The 20,882-nt window shown below is 44.1% G+C and overlaps 1 protein-coding gene across 1 annotated transcript in view; it reads right to left on the reverse strand.

The window, feature by feature from the left end:
• Positions 1 to 4,341: 4,341 nt before the first annotated feature.
• Positions 4,342 to 20,882, reverse strand: part of LOC115200490 (reticulon-4 receptor) — a 68,087-nt gene continuing 51,546 nt past the window's right edge. Inside the window, exon 2 of the mRNA XM_029763600.1 lies at positions 4,342 to 6,513. Within this exon, the coding sequence (XP_029619460.1) occupies positions 5,102 to 6,513 (1,412 nt within the window). The 3' untranslated portion in view covers positions 4,342 to 5,101. The remainder of the gene's footprint in view (positions 6,514 to 20,882) is intronic.

Here is a 20,882-nt window from a genome sequence, read left to right on the forward strand (position 1 = left end):
AGCCATCGTGTACTGTGCCCCATCTCTTTGAATTACAGAAAGAAAAGTTGAAAGAATATTTTAGGAAGTTTGTGAGCAATTTTGTTTTTGCGGAGGCTGTTGTTTTCTTTGGGACTGCTTTATGCCACCACTGAACCTATCAGGGCCTTTCTTACAGGATGACTGTGTGTGTGTGTGTGTGTCTGTGTGTCTGTCTGTGTGTGTCTGTGTGTGTGTGTCTGTGTGTGTGTGTGTCTGTGTGTGTGTGTCTGTGTGTGTCTGTGTGTGTCTGTGTCTGTGGTCCTTATATGTCTGAGGTCCTTTAGCGGTGAGCAGCATAAACTTTCTCATATAAGCCTATGCCCCGGGCCATGAACTCTAATATTTCAATCACATTCAGTGGAGCTTAGAAAAATGTCTTATTACTCATGATCAAAGGGGGGCGTTCTGTGAAGGAGATGTGGAGTCAAAGAGAATATGCATGGAGAGTTGTAGGCAGATCACTTTTATTGAATATTGAAGAATTTTCTTTAAATGGTCTGGATTGCTGGACTGCTGATGTTAACTGTTTGTTGTTGTAAAAGTCCTTGTTATTTTGTCTTTGAAGCAAGCTGAAATTAATTAAAATATGCTAAATATGAGCAAATTAGAAAACATAAACCACAAATAACTGCGAGCACTCCCCCAAAAAATTTGAATAAAAATGCAATGCCAAATGACATCGATCATGGCAGTTATTGCAATATTGAAAATGATCCGTGAAAACGTTTATTGCCCTTCCAGAAAATGAAACTTTAATATAAATGAAAGCTAAATGATGGCTCTCCTCTCAAGTATGTTAGTGGAAGTTACAATAAATACAAATTTAAGTGGAAATTAAGATATTTCTTTGTGGTTTGTAGCGAACAAAAAAAACGAATAAACATTGAACAATATTTTTTGCTCATCAAATTTAATTAAACTGTTTACATATGTCATCTGAACAAATCTAGAAGAGCTACTATGACTACCAAGCTATACCATAACTACCAAGAGCCATTACAGTATGACTGCACATCAGCTGCATGGTGGGGGCTGAAAACAAGTTAAATGCTACATTTAGCTATTTTCCTCCTTCCAACACCAGATATCTTCCCTAGCCCTGAGTTATTTTTATTTAGTTTCCCAGCCAATATTCTAGTCAATGTTGCATCCGGACAACTCCTGCTGCAGGTGGGGTACTTATAATTTGTTTAATTTACTTTTCTCCTCTCTGCGATAAGAGGATAAAACTGTTTCTTGGAAGGATAAAAGAATCCACTCCTAGTATATGTCTGAAATGGCACTCTATTCCCTATATAGGCCCCTATGAACCTGGTCAAAAGTAGTGCGCTGAATATGGTGCCATTTCTGACACAGCCTTTGACTTTGAGGTGAGAATTTCAGGCGCAGTGGGATGAGAAGGTGTCCAGTGCTCTGCTCTGCCATTTGGGACTGTGGTCTCAGCTCATCACGGCTCTGCTGGAAGACATTGCAGCCCCAGCAACTGTTTGAGGCCATGATCAGAAGCCAAGACTGATGGAGATTTGGTCGCTTCAGCGGCCTGTCGGGAGTGGGAACGAGTTGTTGTGAGGGTTTTGTATGTGTGTCTATTTGAATGTGTGTACTGTATATGACAAAGAGAAAACAGCACAGTGTGTATTTATACTGCAGAGGACTACCTATACTGTGTGTATGAAGTGCATGTTTGTGGGCAGTTGTGTATGTGTTTGGCTCCTAACATGTACATGATTGACATTTAGATGTCTTCTTTCAGGGAGGAGATGGACAGGGTGATGGGATCGAGTAGTTTAGTCTGCTTATCATCTTGATAAGATTTAACAGGAGAGGATGGACAATCACTAGGCCTTTCACCTCCACCAGCTACAGTGCCTCAAAAACTGAGTTCAAATACTATTTGAACTATTTAAAATAATGTGAGCATTTATTTAGCCTGCCTGGACTGCCAGATGGAAGGGATTTAAGTTTCCATGAATATCCAATCCATTCCTATTCCTATTGCGCCAGCCAAAGATGTCAGCTATTATTTTAACACAGGTTTGTTAATTTAACAATGAGTGGAAAAGCAAGTTAGTCTATTAGAGGGGAGGTAGAAGAAGAGCATGCCTATGTCTCCTGTTGATTCCCTCTCCAGATTGATATCTCCTTGGCTCACTTGGGTCCTCTCCTCTTCCTCCCCTCTTACTCTCTTCTCCTCTTCCTCTCATGTTCCTATCCTCTTCCGCTCCTCCTACTCTCCTCTTCCTCTCCTCTTGCTCTCATCTTCCTTTCCTCTTCCTCTCCTCTTCCTCTCCTCTCTTCCTACTCTCCTCTTCCTCTTCCTCTCCTCTCCCTCTTCCTCTCCTCTCTTCTTCCTCTATTCTCTCCTTCAATGAAAATTGCCACGTGAGTATTTTTTCTTTGAATATACAGCCAGGTTGTCATATGTGTTGAATCATTTAGTGAAATCATGAGCAGTATAGAGATCATGGAATGCAATATACATAAACCTTATTTTGTGTTCCTGTCATTTGACCTGAGGCATCTTTTGCAAGTGTCATACTGCGTTTGAAGTTACTGATAAAGCAAGATCTTGCCGCACGCAAAGCATATGAACAAAGAAACAGTGGTATGGCTATTCCAAATGGTATTTTATGACCTATTGGTCCGGATAGATCTTTTTCAAATAGCTTTCCGAGGTCATACTAAAATAATATATGGACAGGAGGTGTACGAATAAGTCTGTGTGAATCATTTCAAGTCACTTTTAGAGGTAACACCAAAAGCACATTGATAAAAGATGTGTAAGGGCAGGCTTTCTCTTTACAGACATATCAGCTTTGGTGACATTAGACCAGATCAACTCCCACCACAAAAGTAAAAAACAGAGAATATAAAAACCTTTTAGGGGTCATATCGAAAGCATTTAGGGCAATCCTGTTGACAAAAGGTATATGGGTACTCTTTTTAGTCATGTCAGCATTGGTGGCATAAGAGCTGGTTCCCTTAGACACCCCTACAAAGTACAGAAATGAAAAAGGCAAAATATAGTGAAAGACAGATAGGACATGTGGTCTCCAGGAAGCTTGATGCAGTGCAGTCCTGCTTTAGTAGATTAATGAAATCTGTTTCATGACTGGGATATGGGGATACCTAGTCAATTGTACAACTGAATGCATTCAAATGAAATATGTCTTCCGCATTTAACCCTGAATTAGAGAGGTGCGGGGGGCTGCCACAATCGACATCCACTGCGATCGACATCCACGACATCCTTTTGGTTACTGGGCCAACGCGCTAACCACTAGGCTACCTGCCGCCAAGTGAGCTTATGCTGGTCACACACACACACAGCAGAGCCAGCGCGTCACTCACCCGGGCAGCGGGTGCCAGTATCCCGTGGAGGACCGAGAGGAGAAAGAACTAAATGCAGAGTACTACCGGGGCTGAGATACCGAGATCAGGCCAGGGTTGACAAAGCACCACAAAATATGAGCCTGCCCTGCCACTGTAGGCCAGGCCCAGATACGAACAGTCCACAGGGCAATTCAGGCAAGTGCCAGATGGGCTGGTCCATCTTTAGCTCAGTGGGCCTGTCAATATTGTTTATTGTAAAAAAAAAAAATGCATAGAATAATTTATTTGGCTAATAATTGGGGCCTCCAGGAAACAACTTAGCTGGAGTAAGAGCCTCAAAGGAAATAAATGGGCCAGTGTGTTAGAAATGGGCCGATTTGTGGTCCCAGTCCATCCCCGCTTGGCCTGCCATCTGTTTAGAAGGAACTGGGGGAGAGGTTAGGGTCTACTTACTGTACGCTTAGGTGATATGTTATGTGACGTGAGGTGACACTAGCTGCTCACTGTAGATCTCAGGGCCATTTTTTTTACAACATCTGAGGGATCTTTTTATAGCGTTATGGGACATATATTTTTCACATACCTCATTAAAATAGCATAACAGAATGCTGTTGTACATTTTTATGAGTGTTGATGATGTAATCCCTGAGTTGGCAGTGCAAGAGGAAACCTGCCTCTGCTATTATTTATGTTATGCAATATGTCCTTGTGTCCTTTAGATCATAGATCATCAATGTACATTGTTTCATATGTCTATGTGCGGAGGAATTCAGACACTGCCAAAGGCCTCCTATGCGTTTGGACATGTATTACATTACATTGTGTTCATAAACAATAGTCTGAAGAAGCAAAATACGATTGAGCAGTTATGAGTGATTCTGTTTGAGGCTGTTGAATTCTGTGTGATTGTGTTACTGGTTATACTGATGAGCTATACTGAAGACTATACCTCTAATGCCTAAAAAGAACACATCAATAACCAACCAGTTATATGAAAGGAGACCTTTTATTCATAATATATTCATACTTGTACACAAGTAAAATAAAATGCATATCTATGATTCCATTGCAATCTCTGTAAAACATTTAGCCAGCCTTCTATTAGCCAATGCTACCTGTATCCATATTGTGATGAAAACAGAACTCAAACTGGGGAACAATAAACATTTGCCTTTACTGAAATACGTATAAACATAAAAAACATAACAGTACCCAACAAATGCATCACTTTTTTTATAAATAATGGGGGGAGGGGATGAAAATAAATTTTTTAATAAACGTTCTTTGTGTGCGTTCAGCCGGCCCTTGGAATTCATGTTTTTTCCTATTTTTTCAGTGGTCTGTCTCAGCAGTCACTGTTGTTGCAGTAAAAGCTTTTTGAGAGGGAAATAGGAATAAGGAGAGTCTCCAAAGTGGTGTAGCTTAGACACGGTACAGTAAAGTACATACAGAACAAACAATTTGGGCACTGATTTATTATATACATTAGATATGATGTGTTCTGTAAAGGCATCCATTTTGTTAAATTGTATTTTAACTTCTTTTGTAGTTTAACTTCAAGGACTTAGTCCTTGTTACCCTGGTAATGTGTCCAAACCTGACCTTCTGGTTATCAGTCTCTAGGCTATTATTGGAGGTCAGAGGTCACTGCAGAAAGATTCTGTATTATTGTCATGAGCATTAATAACAATCTGTGAGTCCCAGCAATGTATATTTAGCATGTGATTCCCAGCCAGCCCCTAAGGTCCTAAGACATGGCCAACGAGAACCAGATCCAGATTATGGACATGAAGAGGGAACTCGCCACCTGCATTGTAGATCCATGGCCTTTGAGACACTGGGCATCAGATTTTGGCTTTTTAGTGCACTTCTTTTTCTTCCTTGTTGGGGCTGTAGAAGGTTCCAGGTCTTCAATTTGAACCAATGACTGGTCAAGGTTGTTGGACAGGGTCCCCAGAGGCCCGTCGTTGAGACTCTGCTTATTCCGGATGGTCTCGTTTTTTGTTCGCTCATGCTCTCTGAATTTGGTCTTGGATATGTTCTCCTTCTCCTTGAGGGGGTTATTGGTGATCTGACGGCTGTTGTAAGATGAAGGGTCAGCGATCGTTTTCCCGGAGATGATAGAGGACTTATCGTTGTCTGGAAGACAACATCTAGGAATTCCGTCTCCCAGAGGATTTTCAGTGGAGGGGAATTTTCCGGAACGCGGCTTGGAGCTGAAGAGCTGGGTCTGGATCTGGGGTGTCTCCACACACCCTTCCAGGTCGTTACTCTTCAGCCGTTTCAGGTCCTTCCCGAACAATTCCAGGGGGACGTTACATTCGAGCTCAGAGCTGGAGCCCTTGAAGCGTTTGAACCAGTCCCACAGGGTACTGGCCCGACAGTCACACACCCACTGGTTCCCATTGAGACGAAGGTACTGCAGGGACACCAGCGGGTCCATGGTCTCCCCGGTCAGCACGGTAAGGTTGTTGTAGAACAGGAACAGCGTGGTCAGCTTCCCCAGGTCGCTGAATGCCCTCGGCTGGACGTAGATGACCCGGTTCTGGTGCAGCAGCAGGCGGTCAAGGTTGATGAGGCCGCGCAGCATGTGGTCCGACACGGTCTTGATCTTGTTGTTGTGCAGGAACAGATAGGTGAGGTTGGCCAGGTCCAGGAAGGTGTCGTCGTGCAGGGCCAGCAGGTTATTGTCCTGCAGGTAGAGGTACTGCAGGGAGAACAGTCCCTGGAACGCTCCGACAGGTAACTCCGACAGGCCACACCTGTGCAGGTGGAGGGTGTGAAGCTTGGACAGACCCCTGAAGGCTGTGGGGCTGATTATCCTCAGGTTACTGTTGTCCCCAATGTCCAGCTCCTCTAGCCGCTCCAGACCGTAGAAGGCCCCAGCCTCAATGTGGCTGATATTGTTGGAGTACATCCAGAGGACGGTAAGGTTGTGCACGGAGCTGAAGCTGGTGGAGCGGACCACAGTCAGCTTGTTGCTCTGGAGGAATATCCGCTGGCTCCGCACAGGGATCTCGGTAGGGATGGAGAACAGTCCTTGCTGCTGGCAGGCCACGGTGGGCCGTGGCTCGCTGTAACACACACATTTGGCCGGGCAGCCATCCACTCCTCGAGGCACCAGGTTTAACCATACAACCAGGAACAGGAGTCGCCCCCCTGGAGGGAGGGAGGGAGGGAAAGAGAGAGGGGGAAAGGGGGGGGAGGGTGAGAAAGAGAGAAAGAGGGTCAGTTTTACAAACTACGTAAAAACTACTTCATCTTCATCTTTATTTCCATGTAAATGTTGCTCCTAGAAGGTTTCCAAATGTGATGTTTGTCATTTTAACACCTCTGCCTATCTCTTGATTGGTTTTTGATTGTTATTTCCTGTAAAGCAAATCAGCAATATTGCTCTCTGGTAGCAATGGTAATCTTCTGCAATCAGACAATGCCCTAAGATATTCACATCAGTACATATCCCTTCCCTCAAATCACCAATGCAGTGCTTTCCTTCACATTTACAAATGGCATATATACAGTAAGCAACATCCACATTCAAATCCAGTATAACAGGGCCCTCTGAAGGGAAATAGCTCTCCTCTTACTAGTGATGCAGTGTGTCTATAAAGAGAGAGCAGTCGGTGGTTATTTGGCCCTGGGGACCCATTTCCTCCCTGCTATCGACGCAAGCATGAAGCCCCGGGCAATCGAGGAGAGGGGTCCCGAGAAGCTGATTCATTAAATATGGGTGGGTCGATTTTATGCAGAATTAGCCAGCGCTAATAGGTTGGACATAACTAATGGCATCCTAGAGATTTCTGACCTTTTGACATTTATCGTGTCGCGTAAAGATACGTGTAGTGGGGCTTGGTGCTGGTTGCCAGGGTGGAGAGCTGACCTAGGTTCAAATATTGGAGATCACTTAAATTATGTTATTTGTGTTTGACTGAGCTTGTCTGTTGAAATATATAGTGGCTTGTGAAAGTATACACCCCCCTTGGCATTTTTCCTATTTTGTTGCCTTACAACCTGGAATTAAAATAGATTTTTGGGGGGTTTGTATCTTCTGATTTACACAACATGCCTACCATGTTGAAGATGCGAAATATATTTTATTGTGATACAAACAAGGAAAAAGACGACAACTGTCAATTTGAGCGTGCATAACTATTCACCCCCCCTTCCCCCCAACGATATTCTAGTTCTAACCTAACAATAGAACAATGTGCTATCTCTAACCTACCAATAGAACAATGTTCTATCTCTAACCTACCAATAGAAGAATGTTCTATCTCTAACCTAACAATATAACAATGTTCTATCTCTAACCTACCAATAGAACAATGTTCTAGCTCTAACCTAACAATGGAACAATGTTCTATATATAACCTAACAATAGAACAATGTTCTAGCTCTAACCTAATAACAACGGAACAATGTTCTAGCTCTAACCTAACAATAGGACAATGTTCTAGCTCTAACCTAACAATGGAACAATGTTCTAGCTCTAACCTAACAATAGAACCATGTTCTAGCTCTAACCTAACAATAGAACAATGTTCTAGCTATTAGCTAACAACAGAACAATGTTCTAGCTCTAAACTAACAACGGAACAATGTTCTAGCTCTAATCTAACAATGGAACAATGTTCTAGCTCTAACCTAACAATAGAACAATGTTCTATCTCTAACTTAACATTAGAACAGTTTTCTATATATAACCTACAATAGAGCAATGTTCTAGCTCTAACCTAACAATGGAACAATGTTCTAGCTCTAACCTAACAATAGAACAATGTTCTAGCTCTAACCTAACAATGGAACAATGTTCTAGCTCTAACCTAACAACGGAACAATGTTCTAGCTCTAACCTAACAATAGGACAATGTTCTAGCTCTAACCTAACAATGGAACAATGTTCTAGCTCTAACCTAACAATAGAACCATGTTCTAGCTCTAACCTAACAATAGAACAATGTTCTAGCTATTAGCTAACAACAGAACAATGTTCTAGCTCTAACCTAACAACGGAACAATGTTCTAGCTCTAATCTAACAATGGAACAATGTTCTAGCTCTAACCTAACAATAGAACAATGTTCTATCTCTAACTTAACATTAGAACAGTTTTCTATATATAACCTACAATAGAGCAATGTTCTAGCTCTAACCTAACAATGGAACAATGTTCTAGCTCTAACCTAACAATAGAACAATGTTCTATCTCTAACCTAACAATAGAGCAATGTTCTAGCTCTAACCTAACAATAGAGCAATGTTCTAGCTCTAACCTAACAATAGAATGTTCTAGCTCTAACGTAACAATAGAATGTTCTAGCTCTAACCTAACAATGGAACAATGTTCTAGCTCTAACCTAACAATGGAACAATGTTCTAGCTCTAACCTAACAATAGAATGTTCTAGCTATTAGCTAACAATAGAACCATGTTCTAGCTCTAACCTAACAATAGAACCATGTTCTAGCTCTAACCTAACAACGGAACAATGTTCTAGCTCTAACCTAACAATAGGACAATGTTCTAGCTCTAACCTAACAATGGAACAATGTTCTAGCTCTAACCTAACAATAGAACCATGTTCTAGCTCTAACCTAACAATAGAACAATGTTCTAGCTATTAGCTAACAACAGAACAATGTTCTAGCTCTAACCTAACAATGGAACAATGTTCTAGCTCTAATCTAACAATGGAACAATGTTCTAGCTCTAACCTAACAACGGAACAATGTTCTAGCTCTAACCTAACAATGGAACAATGTTCTAGATCTAACTTAACGATAGAACAATGTTCTATATATAACCTAACAATAGAACAATGTTCTAGCACTAACCTAACAATAGGACAATGTTCTAGCTCTAACCTAACAATAGAACAATGCTCTAGCTATTAGCTAACAACAGAACAATGTTCTATCTCTAACTTAACATTAGAGCAGTTTTCTATATATAACCTACAATAGAGCAATGTTCTAGCTCTAACCTAACAATGGAACAATGTTCTAGCTCTAACCTAACAATGCTCTAACCTAACAATGGAACAATGTTCTAGCTCTAACCTAACGATAGAACAATGTTCTATATATAACCTAACAATAGAAAAATGTTCTAGCTCTAACCTAACAATAGAACCATGTTCTAGCTCTAACCTAACAACGGAACAATGTTCTAGCTCTAACCTAACAATAGGACAATTTTCTAGCTCTAACCTAACAATGGAACAATGTTCTAGCTCTAACCTAACAATAGAACCATGTTCTAGCTCTAACCTAACAATTGAACAATGCTCTAGCTATTAGCTAACAACAGAACAATGTTCTATCTCTAACTTAACATTAGAGCAGTTTTCTATATATAACCTACAATAGAGCAATGTTCTAGCTCTAACCTAACAATGGAACAATGTTCTAGCTCTAACCTAACAATGCTCTAACCTAACAATGGAACAATGTTCTAGCTCTAACCTAACGATAGAACAATGTTCTATATATAACCTAACAATAGAACAATGTTCTAGCACTAACCTAACAATGGAACAATATTCCATCTCTAACCTAGCAATGTAACTTTAAGCATCAGCTGTCAGAGCAGCTCACAGATCACTGCACCTGTACATAACCCATCTGTAAATAGCCCATCCAACTACCTCATCCCCATATTGTTATTTAATATTATTTTTTCCTCCTTTGCACCCAGTATCTCTACTTGCACATTCATCTTCTGCACATCTATCACTCCAGTGTTTAATTGCTAAATTGTAATTACTTTGCCACTACGGGCTGTTTATTGCCTTACCTCCCTAATCTTACCTCATTTGCACACACTGAATATAGATTTTTTTTCCTATTGTGTTATTGACTGTACGTTTGTTTATGTGTAACTCCGTGTTGTTGTTTGTGTCGCACTGCTTTGCTTGATCTTGGCCAGGTCGCAGTTGTAAATGAGAACGTGTTCTCAACTGGCCTACCTGGTTAAATAAAGGTGAAATAAATTTAAAAAAACATGCAGACACAGTACAGATACAAGTACAGAGATTTCACTAATTCATCAAAGGCAGATCAAGTTGTCAAAGTGTAACAGCAGGAGAGTCTAAATCCAATATGCCATGTCAGGAGGCAGTGCCAAATATTGCCCAAATCTCAGTGAATCCGACCCTAGCCCCTATCATAAGTGAAGATTTCCATTCCCAGCTGCCACACCCATCACTGGAATCCCAGGCTCTCTGCCGTGACAGGTAGTGAAGTACTGGAAAATGCATGAGCTTTACCCCTCCCGTCCTCTCCATCCCTCTCTTTCCTCCTCTTCTTCCTCCCCTGCCTCCCTCCATTCCCCGTCCCTCTCTCTGCCTCTCTCTCTCAACTCCTCGCTCCCTCTCACGTTTTATACCACACCCTCTCCCTCCCTCTCACATCCCTCCATCCTGCCTTCCTGCTGTTCATGCAGCAGTAGCAGCTCATCCCTGGCCCTTGTTAAACGGAGGCTGTGGTGTGGCCTGACAGCAGCCCTCTGTTGCACTTTCCCTCCAACCTCCCTGCTCAACCTTCAGTCAGATATACTCTGCCACCGGAAAGCTGTCAAGAGTTTTCTTCCACTACTCTTTCGTTCTGCATCGCATCACTTTTTTTCTCTTCCCTCCCAGCCACAGCTCCTACTTTCCTAACAATAGCAATTTATATATATATATATATATATATTTTTACCGCTGCAGATAGAGCACGCTTCGTATCTCCTCACTGTATGTCCACTCACTGTCTTATTTTTTATGTTCATTAACAGGCTACGTCCACCAATTCGCTTTATTTCGGATATCTGGTTTTCTGAGCTCCCCGTGTAATGTTATCTTCATTAGCATCTTCTGACTCTAAGCAAATCAATGTCCTCAGGTTTTTCTTCGCCAATTATTTTTCTATATATAGTACTATATCAATTGCCTCGCCATTAGTTCCTGTCAAAACAAATGAACAATCCAACGCCATTTTGCACTCATCACATTGACCTCTTTGGACTTTGTTTTTAATGTGCTTACTCTTCTGTGATTAAAGCGCTACTTTTCCCTCTGGTCTTTCAGAATGACCTCTGTGTGATTTGATAGTTCACAGAAGTTCTCTCACCTTCTTCTTTTGGGAATTACACCATGTCTCAAAACATTATCATCGATAAAAAAGTTTGCACTCACACGCAGTATTGACCTGCTAAGTCTACTAAACTGTACGTCCTGACCTATGTACCGACCTCTGATTACTCCCTCACCTTTTACTTTTGGGAGATTCTCTTATTTATCACAACATCATTGCTAATAGTTTGCCCTCACTATTGAGCTGTTGCGTATATCAAACTCGATCTTTCAACTGTTCTGCTCAATTCCAATCAACTTTACAGTGCTGATATACTAATGTAAAATATTTACGTGGCTAAACTGACATAATGAATGCATATACAGTACCAGTCAAAAGTTTGGACACACCCACTCATGCAAGGGTTTTTATTTCTATTTTCTGTTTTCTACATGGTAGAATAATAGTGAAGACATCAAAACTATGAAATAACACCCATGGAATCATGTAGTAACAAAAGACATAGTCGTGTATTTGTGAGACGCAGAGTAGGTGAACAGATGATCGCTGCATGTGTGGTTCCCACCGTGAAGCATGGAGGACGAGGTGTGATGATGTGGGGGTGCTTTGCTGGTGACATTGTGATTTATTTCAAGGCACACTTAACCAGCATGGCTACCACAGCATTCTGCAGCAATACGCCATCCCATCTGGTTGAGCTTAGTGGGACTATCATTCGTTTTTCAACAGTACAATAACCCAAAACACACCTCCAGGCTGTGTAAGGGCTATGTGACCAAGAAGCAGAGTGATGGTGCTGCATCAGATGACTTGGCCTCCACAATCGCCCAACCTCAACCCAAATGAAATGGTTTGGGATGAGTTGGACCACAGAGTGAAGGAAAAGCAGCCAACAAGTGCTTCTTCAAGACTGTCTGAAAAGCATTCCTCATGAAGCTGGTTGGGAGAATGCCAAGAGTGTGCAAAGCTGTCATCAAGGCAAAGGATGGCTACTTTGAAGAATCTCAAATTCTGATTTCTTTAACACTTTTTTGGTTACTACATGATTCCATATGTGTTATTTCATAGTTTTGATGTCATTGTAGAAAATAGTACAAATAAAGTATACCCCTTGAATGAGTAGGTGTGTCCAAACTTTTGACTGGTACTCTATAACATTGTGCTGGTGCTAACCATATCAAATAACAAAAAAAGCTATTTATCTTTATCTTTGGTTTCAACATGTTATCTCCCCTATCTGTTGTGTCTAACTACAGTCCTGACACACCAACAGGCACAAATCCAAATCTCTGATGTTCCAGTAAACTGGCATCTCTGTCCCTCTTGAAAAGTCCATTATGGTCTAACAACAATCTTAACTCTGTCTAAGATGAGACAAGAACCTCTTTGTCTTGCGGCGGCCAGACTTCCTTCCAAGCTCTTTATAAACTAACGGACATTGACTCAGGCTCTCCTGCATGTTTGAGAAGCACTTTTCCTCACAAAGGCTGAGTGCTAAATGGCAGCCTATTTCCTGTGTAGTGAATTACTTTTGACCAGAGCCATATGGATCCTGGTGAAAAACAGTGAACTATATATAGAACAGGGTGCCATTTGAGACAAAGACAGGCAGACAGACAGGGAGGCAGACAGAGAGGCAGACAGAGGGGCAGACAGAGAGAGAGACAGGGAGTCAGAAAGGCAGACAGAGGGCAGAAAGAGAGGCAGACAGAGAGACAGACAGAGACATAGACAGACAGAGAGACAGACAATGAGTTAGACAGAGAGACAGACAGGGAGACAGACAGGGAGACAGACAGGGAGAAAGACAGGGAGACAGACAGAGAGGCAGACAGAGAGGCAGACATACAGGGAGCCAGACAGGAAGACAGAAAGAGACGTAAACAGAGAGGTAGACAGAGAGACAGACAGAAAGACAGACAGAGAGGCAGACAGAGACACAGACAGAGTACACAGACAGACAGAGAGACAGACAAAGATGCAGACAGAGAGACAGAAAGGAAAGCAGACAGGGAGGCAGACAGGGAGGCAGACAGGGAGGCAGACATACAGGGAGACAGACAGAGAGACAGACAGAGAGACAGACAGGGAGACAGAAAGGGAGACAGACAGGAAAGCAGAAAGGGAGACAGACAGAGAGGCAGACAGAGAGGCAGACAGAGAGGCAGACAGAGAGGCAGACAGAGAGGCAGACAGACAGAGATACAGACAGGGAGGCAGACAGGGAGGTAGACAGAGAGACAGACAGAGAGACAGACAGGGAGACAGAAAGGGAGACAGACAGGAAGGCAGAAAGGGGGACCGACAGAGAGGCAGACAGAGGGACAGGCAGAGAGACAGACAGACAGAGAGACAGACAAAGAGGCAGACAGAGAGACAGAGATAGACAGGGAGGCAGACAGAAAGACAGACATACAGGGAGACAGGCAGACAGGGAGACAGGCAGACAGGGAGACAGACAGAGGGGCAGACAGAGGGGCAGACAGAGGGGCAGACAGAGGGGCAGACAGGGAGTCAGAAAGGGAAACAGACAGAGAGACAGACAGAGAGGCAGACATACAGGGAGACAGACAGGGAGGCAGACAGGAAGACAGAAAGAGAGGTAGACAGAGAAGTAGACAGAGAGACAGACAGAGAGACAGACAGACAGACAGACAGACAGACAGACAGACAGACAGAGCGGGAGACAGACAGGGAGACAGACAGGGAGACAAACAGAGAGGCAGACAGAGAAACAGAGAGAGAGAGAGACAGGGAGACAGAAAGAGAGCCAGACAGAGAGGCAGACAGAGAGGTAGACAGAGAGACAGACAGAGAGACAGAGCGGGAGACAGAGAGGCAGACAGAGAAACAGAGAGAGAGAGAGAAACAGGGAGACAGAAAGAGAGCCAGACAGAGAGGCAGACAGGAAGACAGAAAGAGAGGTAGAAAGAGAGGTAGACAGAGAGACAGACAGGGAGACAGACAGAGACACAGACAGAGGGGCAGACAGGGAGGCAGAAAGGGAAACGGATAGAGAGACACACAGAGAGGCCGACATATAGGGAGACAGAAAGAGAGACAGAAAGAGAGACAGACAGAGAGACAAGACAGACAGAGAGACAGACAGAGAGGCAGACAGAGAGACAGACAGGGAGACAGACAGAGAGGCAGACAGGAAGGTAGACAGAGAGGTAGACAGAGAGACAGACAGAGAGAGACAGACAGGGAGACAGACAGGGAGACAGACAGAGAGGCAGACAGAGAGGCAGAAAGAGAGACAGACAGAGAGACAGACAGACAGGGATAAAGACAGAGGCAGACAGAGGGGAGGCAGACAGACAGAGAGAGAGACAGACAGAGGGACTGAAAGAGACACAGACTTAGAGACAGACATGGAGACAGAAAGAGAGCCAGACAGAGAGGCAAACAAAGAGACATATAGGGAGGCAGACAGGGTGGCAGACAGAGGCAGACTGACAGAGAGACAGACAGAGAGAAAGACAGAGAGGCAGACAGGGAGACAGACAGGTAGGCATACAGGGAGACAGACAGGTAGGCATACAGGGCGACAGACAGGTAGGCATACAGGGAGACAGACAGGTAGGCATACAGGGAGACAGACAGGTAGCCATACAGGGAGACAGACAGGGAGGCAGACAGAGACGCAGACAGGGAGGCAGACAGAGAGGCAGACAGAGGGACAGAAAGAGACACAGACAGAGAGGCAGATAGAGAGGGATACAGAGAGGCAGACATGGAGACAGAGGTGGAGATATGCCCAGACAGTTAACAACCTAGTGATGAATGGCAGACATCAAGGTTGCTCCTCACTCGTCTAATTGTGTTATTTGCCAAAACAAAAATAACAATGTGGGAGAACAGAAAACACTTGAGATAATAGCAAGGTGTGATGAGGGTCGAGGAGGACAGAAGTGGGAGCAGCCAGAGAGAGGTGTTTACTTAACGCAGCAGTGCATGACTAGCCTGACACCCTCCCGGCTCATTTGCATACGTCCCTGGCTCTGTGTGTGTGTGTGTGTGTGTGTGTGTGTGTGTGTGTGTGTGTGTGTGTGTGTGTGTGTGTGTGTGTGTGTGTGTGCGTGTGTGTGTGTGTGTGTGTGTGTGTGTGTGCCACTTCACTACTCCAGGCCCATCCGGTGTTTTGTCTCAGCATGATGGAGGCATCCCACCCAGCGACCCGGCCAAGTGCCCTGAGAGCACAAAAGGGCATGTAGGGACGGGATCCACAGGGTCTGCAATTCATCACGCAGGCTTTACTTTGAAGAGAAATAGATTGGGCCCGGATGGGTAACATGACAGTGTTATTTATCCCTTAGCTGAGAGGAGAAGGGAAGAGAAGTCTCTCTAGGAGATGTATCACACAATGCATCTCAGGTGATGCAATGGCCTCTTTCCACTCACACAGCGTTAGGGATTCTTGTTGCTGTGTGGAATTTAACATGTTCCAAATATAGTCGAGACCTGTGTACTTTAGGCTGTTTGATTGTTGTAAATGTATTCATGCATACAAATGCAGCCTAATATCATGTATAAATCAATAAGCTAAGGGCAATGTTCACAAAGGGGTTGTAAACCCAAGTGATTGTGTATGGTGATCAAGTGCATTAAAACCATTGCCGGCTGTCATACTAGGACCAACATCTTTGACTGGTGGCATTTACTCTTTATAGGGGAATTCACTCAGTATACGGCATAATGGGAAACCGGATTTGAAGAGTTGGTACCGCTCCTTAATGCTTCCCCCTTTAACACGGATGGAACTATAGTTCCTAATGTCTTCCCCCATGAATATATGCAGCGACAGAACTACAGCTCCTAAATGTTTCCCTGGCATGAACATACACAGAGTTGGAAGTACAGTTCCTAAATGTTTCCCTGGCATGAACATACACAGAGTTGGAAGTACAGTTCCTAAATGTTTCCCTGGCATGAACATACACAGAGTTGGAAGTACAGTTCCTAAATGTTTCCCTGGCATGAACATACCAGAGTTGGAACTACAGTTCCTAAATGTTTCCCTGGCATGAACATACCAGAGTTGGAACTACAGTTCCTAAATGTTTCCCTGGCATGAACATACACAGAGTTGGAACTACAGTTCCTAAATGTTTCCCTGGCATGAACATATGTGACTCATTTCAGGAAAATAGGCATATGCCACTACTTTACAGGAGAGGCATTTGAATGTAAACAGGTATTTTTTATCAATAATCAATTTTCTGGCAGCAATGCATTCTGGAACATGTGAACTTTTACGTGCATTAATAACATACCTGTATGCCATCTGTAAATACAAATAAAATTATTCAATTATGAGCCTAGTTGGTTTAGCCACGGAAAAAGACGAGAACCTTCCCGCTAGCCATAATTGGCTGAGATATTGGATGGGCTGGACATGCCGAGAGATGAGATGGGATTGGTCTGCCATGTAGCACGTTTCTGTCTATAACATGAGCTAGGGCTGGGGGTTATGGCCAAAATCTCATATCCCTATATAGGTCATTTCATATCCCGATAACGATACATATCACAATATAGCACATTTTATGTAAATTCAATGAAAAAATATTTTTTATAAAATGACCACATGTAAAGGCCTATTTCTTATTACATTTTGAATTATAGTCAACAAATAAAAGGTACTTACTCATATTTGATTATTTCTCCTTTCATTTGGAACCTTTGTGCAAATGTTCAATTAAGCATGTAGCAAAATATCAAATATTGATGTGTAAAATCTAAAAAGGTAAATAGAAAACAAAATAAATATAGGTCTAAAATATATGTATATATATATATTTTTGGGGGGGCTTGCCTGTTTTGCATGTTATTTTGACATTAATACGTGTCACATATCAATTTGCAATTGGTACCTTGGTTCGAGTGTTAGCACCAACTCACGAAACCTCCGTTTCTCGACCGTGTAAATTGGGGCCATGTCTTTGCAGATGTAAGTTGTAATGGCAGCTGTTATCTCCTTCCATCTTCATGATTCTTTGCCATATGGTGTGATGTGGGCAAATCCCTCTTGCAACGTCTGAGTTGAGGGTTTGTTTTGAGCACTTGACTGTACTTTTTGGGGTCTCAGCCATAGACACTATCCGTACTGTTTCACATGATTCTTGTGTAGGTGGTAAAATAGGTTAGTGGTGTTTGAGCCTGTTGGGACTGGCCTGCGGCATATTTTGCAGAGGACGGTTTTCTGGTCCGTATCAGACTTTTCATACCCAAACCACATCCATGCGACCGAAGAAGCCCCTCTTTTAGGTACGAGCTCCGTGTCTCCGTGCTTTGTGTCACGTTCACTCTCCTCCATGTTTGTTTGTGTTGCAAATTTCCTTCCACAAGAGCGGAAAGCGTCATCAAATTCATGAAAAATATTGCCGTAAAGAGTGTGATTTGTGACACAACGAAATACATTTTTCTATCGTCACACGATATATATCGTCACATCGCCCAGCCCTAACATGGGCTGCTCAGTATGTGTAGATAATCCTTTCTAAAGCGGCTATTTTGAAAGATATCATGAAGAGCTGCGTTTTGACATCAGTGCAATGCCCGGTGGAAGCAGAGTATGATAGCGATGAAGATGGAGAAAATTCTGGCGTTTGATTGCAAATAATGCGGAGGGAGTCTAAAATAAAACACACAGAAGAAGTCTGTTGTATAAAACACCTGTCTCCGGAGGATATCTTCAAACTAAGGTCAACCATGGCATCCATGAAAGAGAGGGAGAAGCGTTCATCCATGTATACAGGTAAGAGAGTCTAGCTAGCTACATTTTCAGATATTATACATTTCTAATTTAGTCAGAAAGTATTTTCAATAGAAGATAAAGAGTATGTTAGCTAGCTAGCTACCGTTAGCTGGTTGGCTTGCTAGCTAACTTTAAGTATATGATCTGTTTTAGTAATATTAATCGTATCTCAGAGCCATTTGCGTTGCTAGTTATAGCGTAATGTTAGCTAGCTAGCTAACATTGAACCTAGTTTGTTAGCTTTAGCTACCAGCAGATTCATGCAAAGTAGTAACCTTATGAGTTTGGATTATGGTTCATTGTTTAGGTAGCAAGCTACATGTCTAATTAAAAGACTCCACTATGCAAGTAACCACTTCACTTTACTGTTTACACCTTCTGTATCCTGCGCATGTGACAAATAAACTTTTTTATTTGATATAATGTGTGTTTATCAGAGACGGTAATGTGAAGAACAAAATGACCTTCACCAAAGTCAAATTAGGATATAACGTTAGGTCAACGAGACAGTGTCCAAGTTCAAAAATTCTCTGGTAGAATGCCCTGCTTTTATTTCATCGCACTCACAACTGTAAGCTATTTTCTGTAATTAGCTCGCCATTAACTTGTAAATGGTTGTCACGACCTGGTTTCAATTCCCCAATTACATATTCATTATTTAACCCTCTGTTTTCCCCATGGTTTTTGTGCGTGATTGTTTTATGTATGTTCGTTCCGTTATTGTGGGCTCGGTATTACGACATGTTATTGGAAAATTTGAGTAAAGTTACTTGTGTTACTCATCTCTGCTGTCCTGCACCTGACTCCTCTGCACCAGCTACACCCAGATCACTACAGAATCACGCGCCACAAAAATGGAGTCAGCAGGAGCAGACAACCCCCCTTTGGCGGTCGAGGAGTGCGTCCAGCAGCATGCGACCATGTTGCAACGTCTCGGCACCGCCATGGATCGCGTGCTGCAGATGATGGACCAATGGGATTGAGGAGGAGTTCTTCCAGCGCCTCCACCGGCACCACTACAACAGGCACCACTGTTCACCCCTCCTTCACCCGGTCCCAGTGGGATTCGGCTTGTGCTCCCGAGGGAGTATGATGGGACGGCTGCCGGATGCCAGGGGTTCCTACTCCAGCTGGAACTCTACCTGGCGACCGTCCACCCGGCTCCTTCTTTGGCGTTCATAGTGGAGGTGGACGCGTCCGAGGCTGGGATAGGAGCTGTGTTCTCTCAGCACTCGGGTACGCCACCAAAGCTCCGCCCCTGTGCTTTATTTTCGAAGAAGCTCAGCCCGGCGGAGCAAAACTATGATGTGGGGGACCGGGAGCTGTTGGCTGTTGTCAAGGCTCTGAAGGCGTGGAGACATTGGCTTGAGGGGGCTAAACACCCTTTTCTCATCTGGACTGACCACCGCAATCTGGAGTACATCCGGGCGGCGAGGAGACTGAACCCTCGCCAGGCAAGTTGGGCCATGTTCTTTACCCGTTTTGTTTTCACCCTGTACTACAGACCAGGTTCCCAGAATGCTAAGGCAGACACACTGTCCTGGATGTATGACACAGAGGAGCAGTCCATAGATCACACTCCCATACTTCCGGCCGCTTGCCTGGTGGCACCAGTGGTGTGGGAGCTGGACGCGGACATTGAGCGGACGTTTCGTACAGAGCCCACTCCCCTCCAGTGTCCAGCTGGGCGTCTATACGTTCCGTCTGCTGTCCGCGACTGTTTGATCTATTGGGCCCACACGTCACCCTCCTCTGGTCATCCTGGCATCGGTCAGACAGTGCGTTGTCTTAGTGGGAAGTACTGGTGCTCCACTTTGGCCAAGGAGGTGAGGGTTTATGTTTCTTCTTGTTCAGTGTGCGCCCAGTGCAAGGCCCCTAGGCACCTGCCCAGAGAGAAGCTACAGCCCTTATCCGTTCTACAACGGCCATGGTCGCACCTTACGGTGGACTTCCTCACGGATCTTCCTCCCTCACAGGGTATCACCACGATCCTGGTTGTTGTGTGTTGTGGATCGGTTCTCTAAGTCCTGCCATCTCCTTCCTTTGCCCGGTCTCCCTACGGCCTTACAGACTGCGGAGGCCCTGTTTACACACGTCTTCCGGCACTACGGGGTGCATGAGGATATAGTGTCTGATCGAGGTCCCCAGTTCACATCAAGGGTCTGGAGGGCATTCATAGAACGTCTGGGGGTCTCGGTCAGCCTTACCTCGGGTTTTCACCCTGAGAGTAACGGGCAGGTGGAGAGAGTAAACCAGGATGTGGGTAGGTTTCTGTGGTCTTATTGCCAGGACCGGCCTGGGGAGTGGGCGGCGTTCATCCCCTGGGCAGAGATGGCCCAAAACTCGCTCCGCCACTCCTCCACTAACCTCTCCCCCTTCCAGTGCATACTGGGGTATCAGCCGGTTCTGGCACCTTGGCATTAGAGACAGATTGAGGCTCCTGCGGTGGACGAACGGTTTAAGCGCTCGGAGGACACCTGGGACGCCGCTCATGTGCAACTGCAATGGGCCGTGAGGCGTCAGAAGGCGAGCGCCGACCGCCACCGCAGTGAGGCCCCGGTGTTCACACCGGGGGACCGGGTCTGGCTCTCGACCATAAACCTGCCCCTTCGCCTGCCCTGCCGGAAGCTGGGCCCGCATTTTGTGGGGCCATTCAAAGTCCTGAGGAGACTGAATGAGGTTTGCTACAGGTTA

Source organism: Salmo trutta, chromosome 9 (genome assembly GCF_901001165.1).
Source record: "Salmo trutta chromosome 9, fSalTru1.1, whole genome shotgun sequence".
Classification (NCBI taxonomy): domain Eukaryota; kingdom Metazoa; phylum Chordata; class Actinopteri; order Salmoniformes; family Salmonidae; genus Salmo; species Salmo trutta.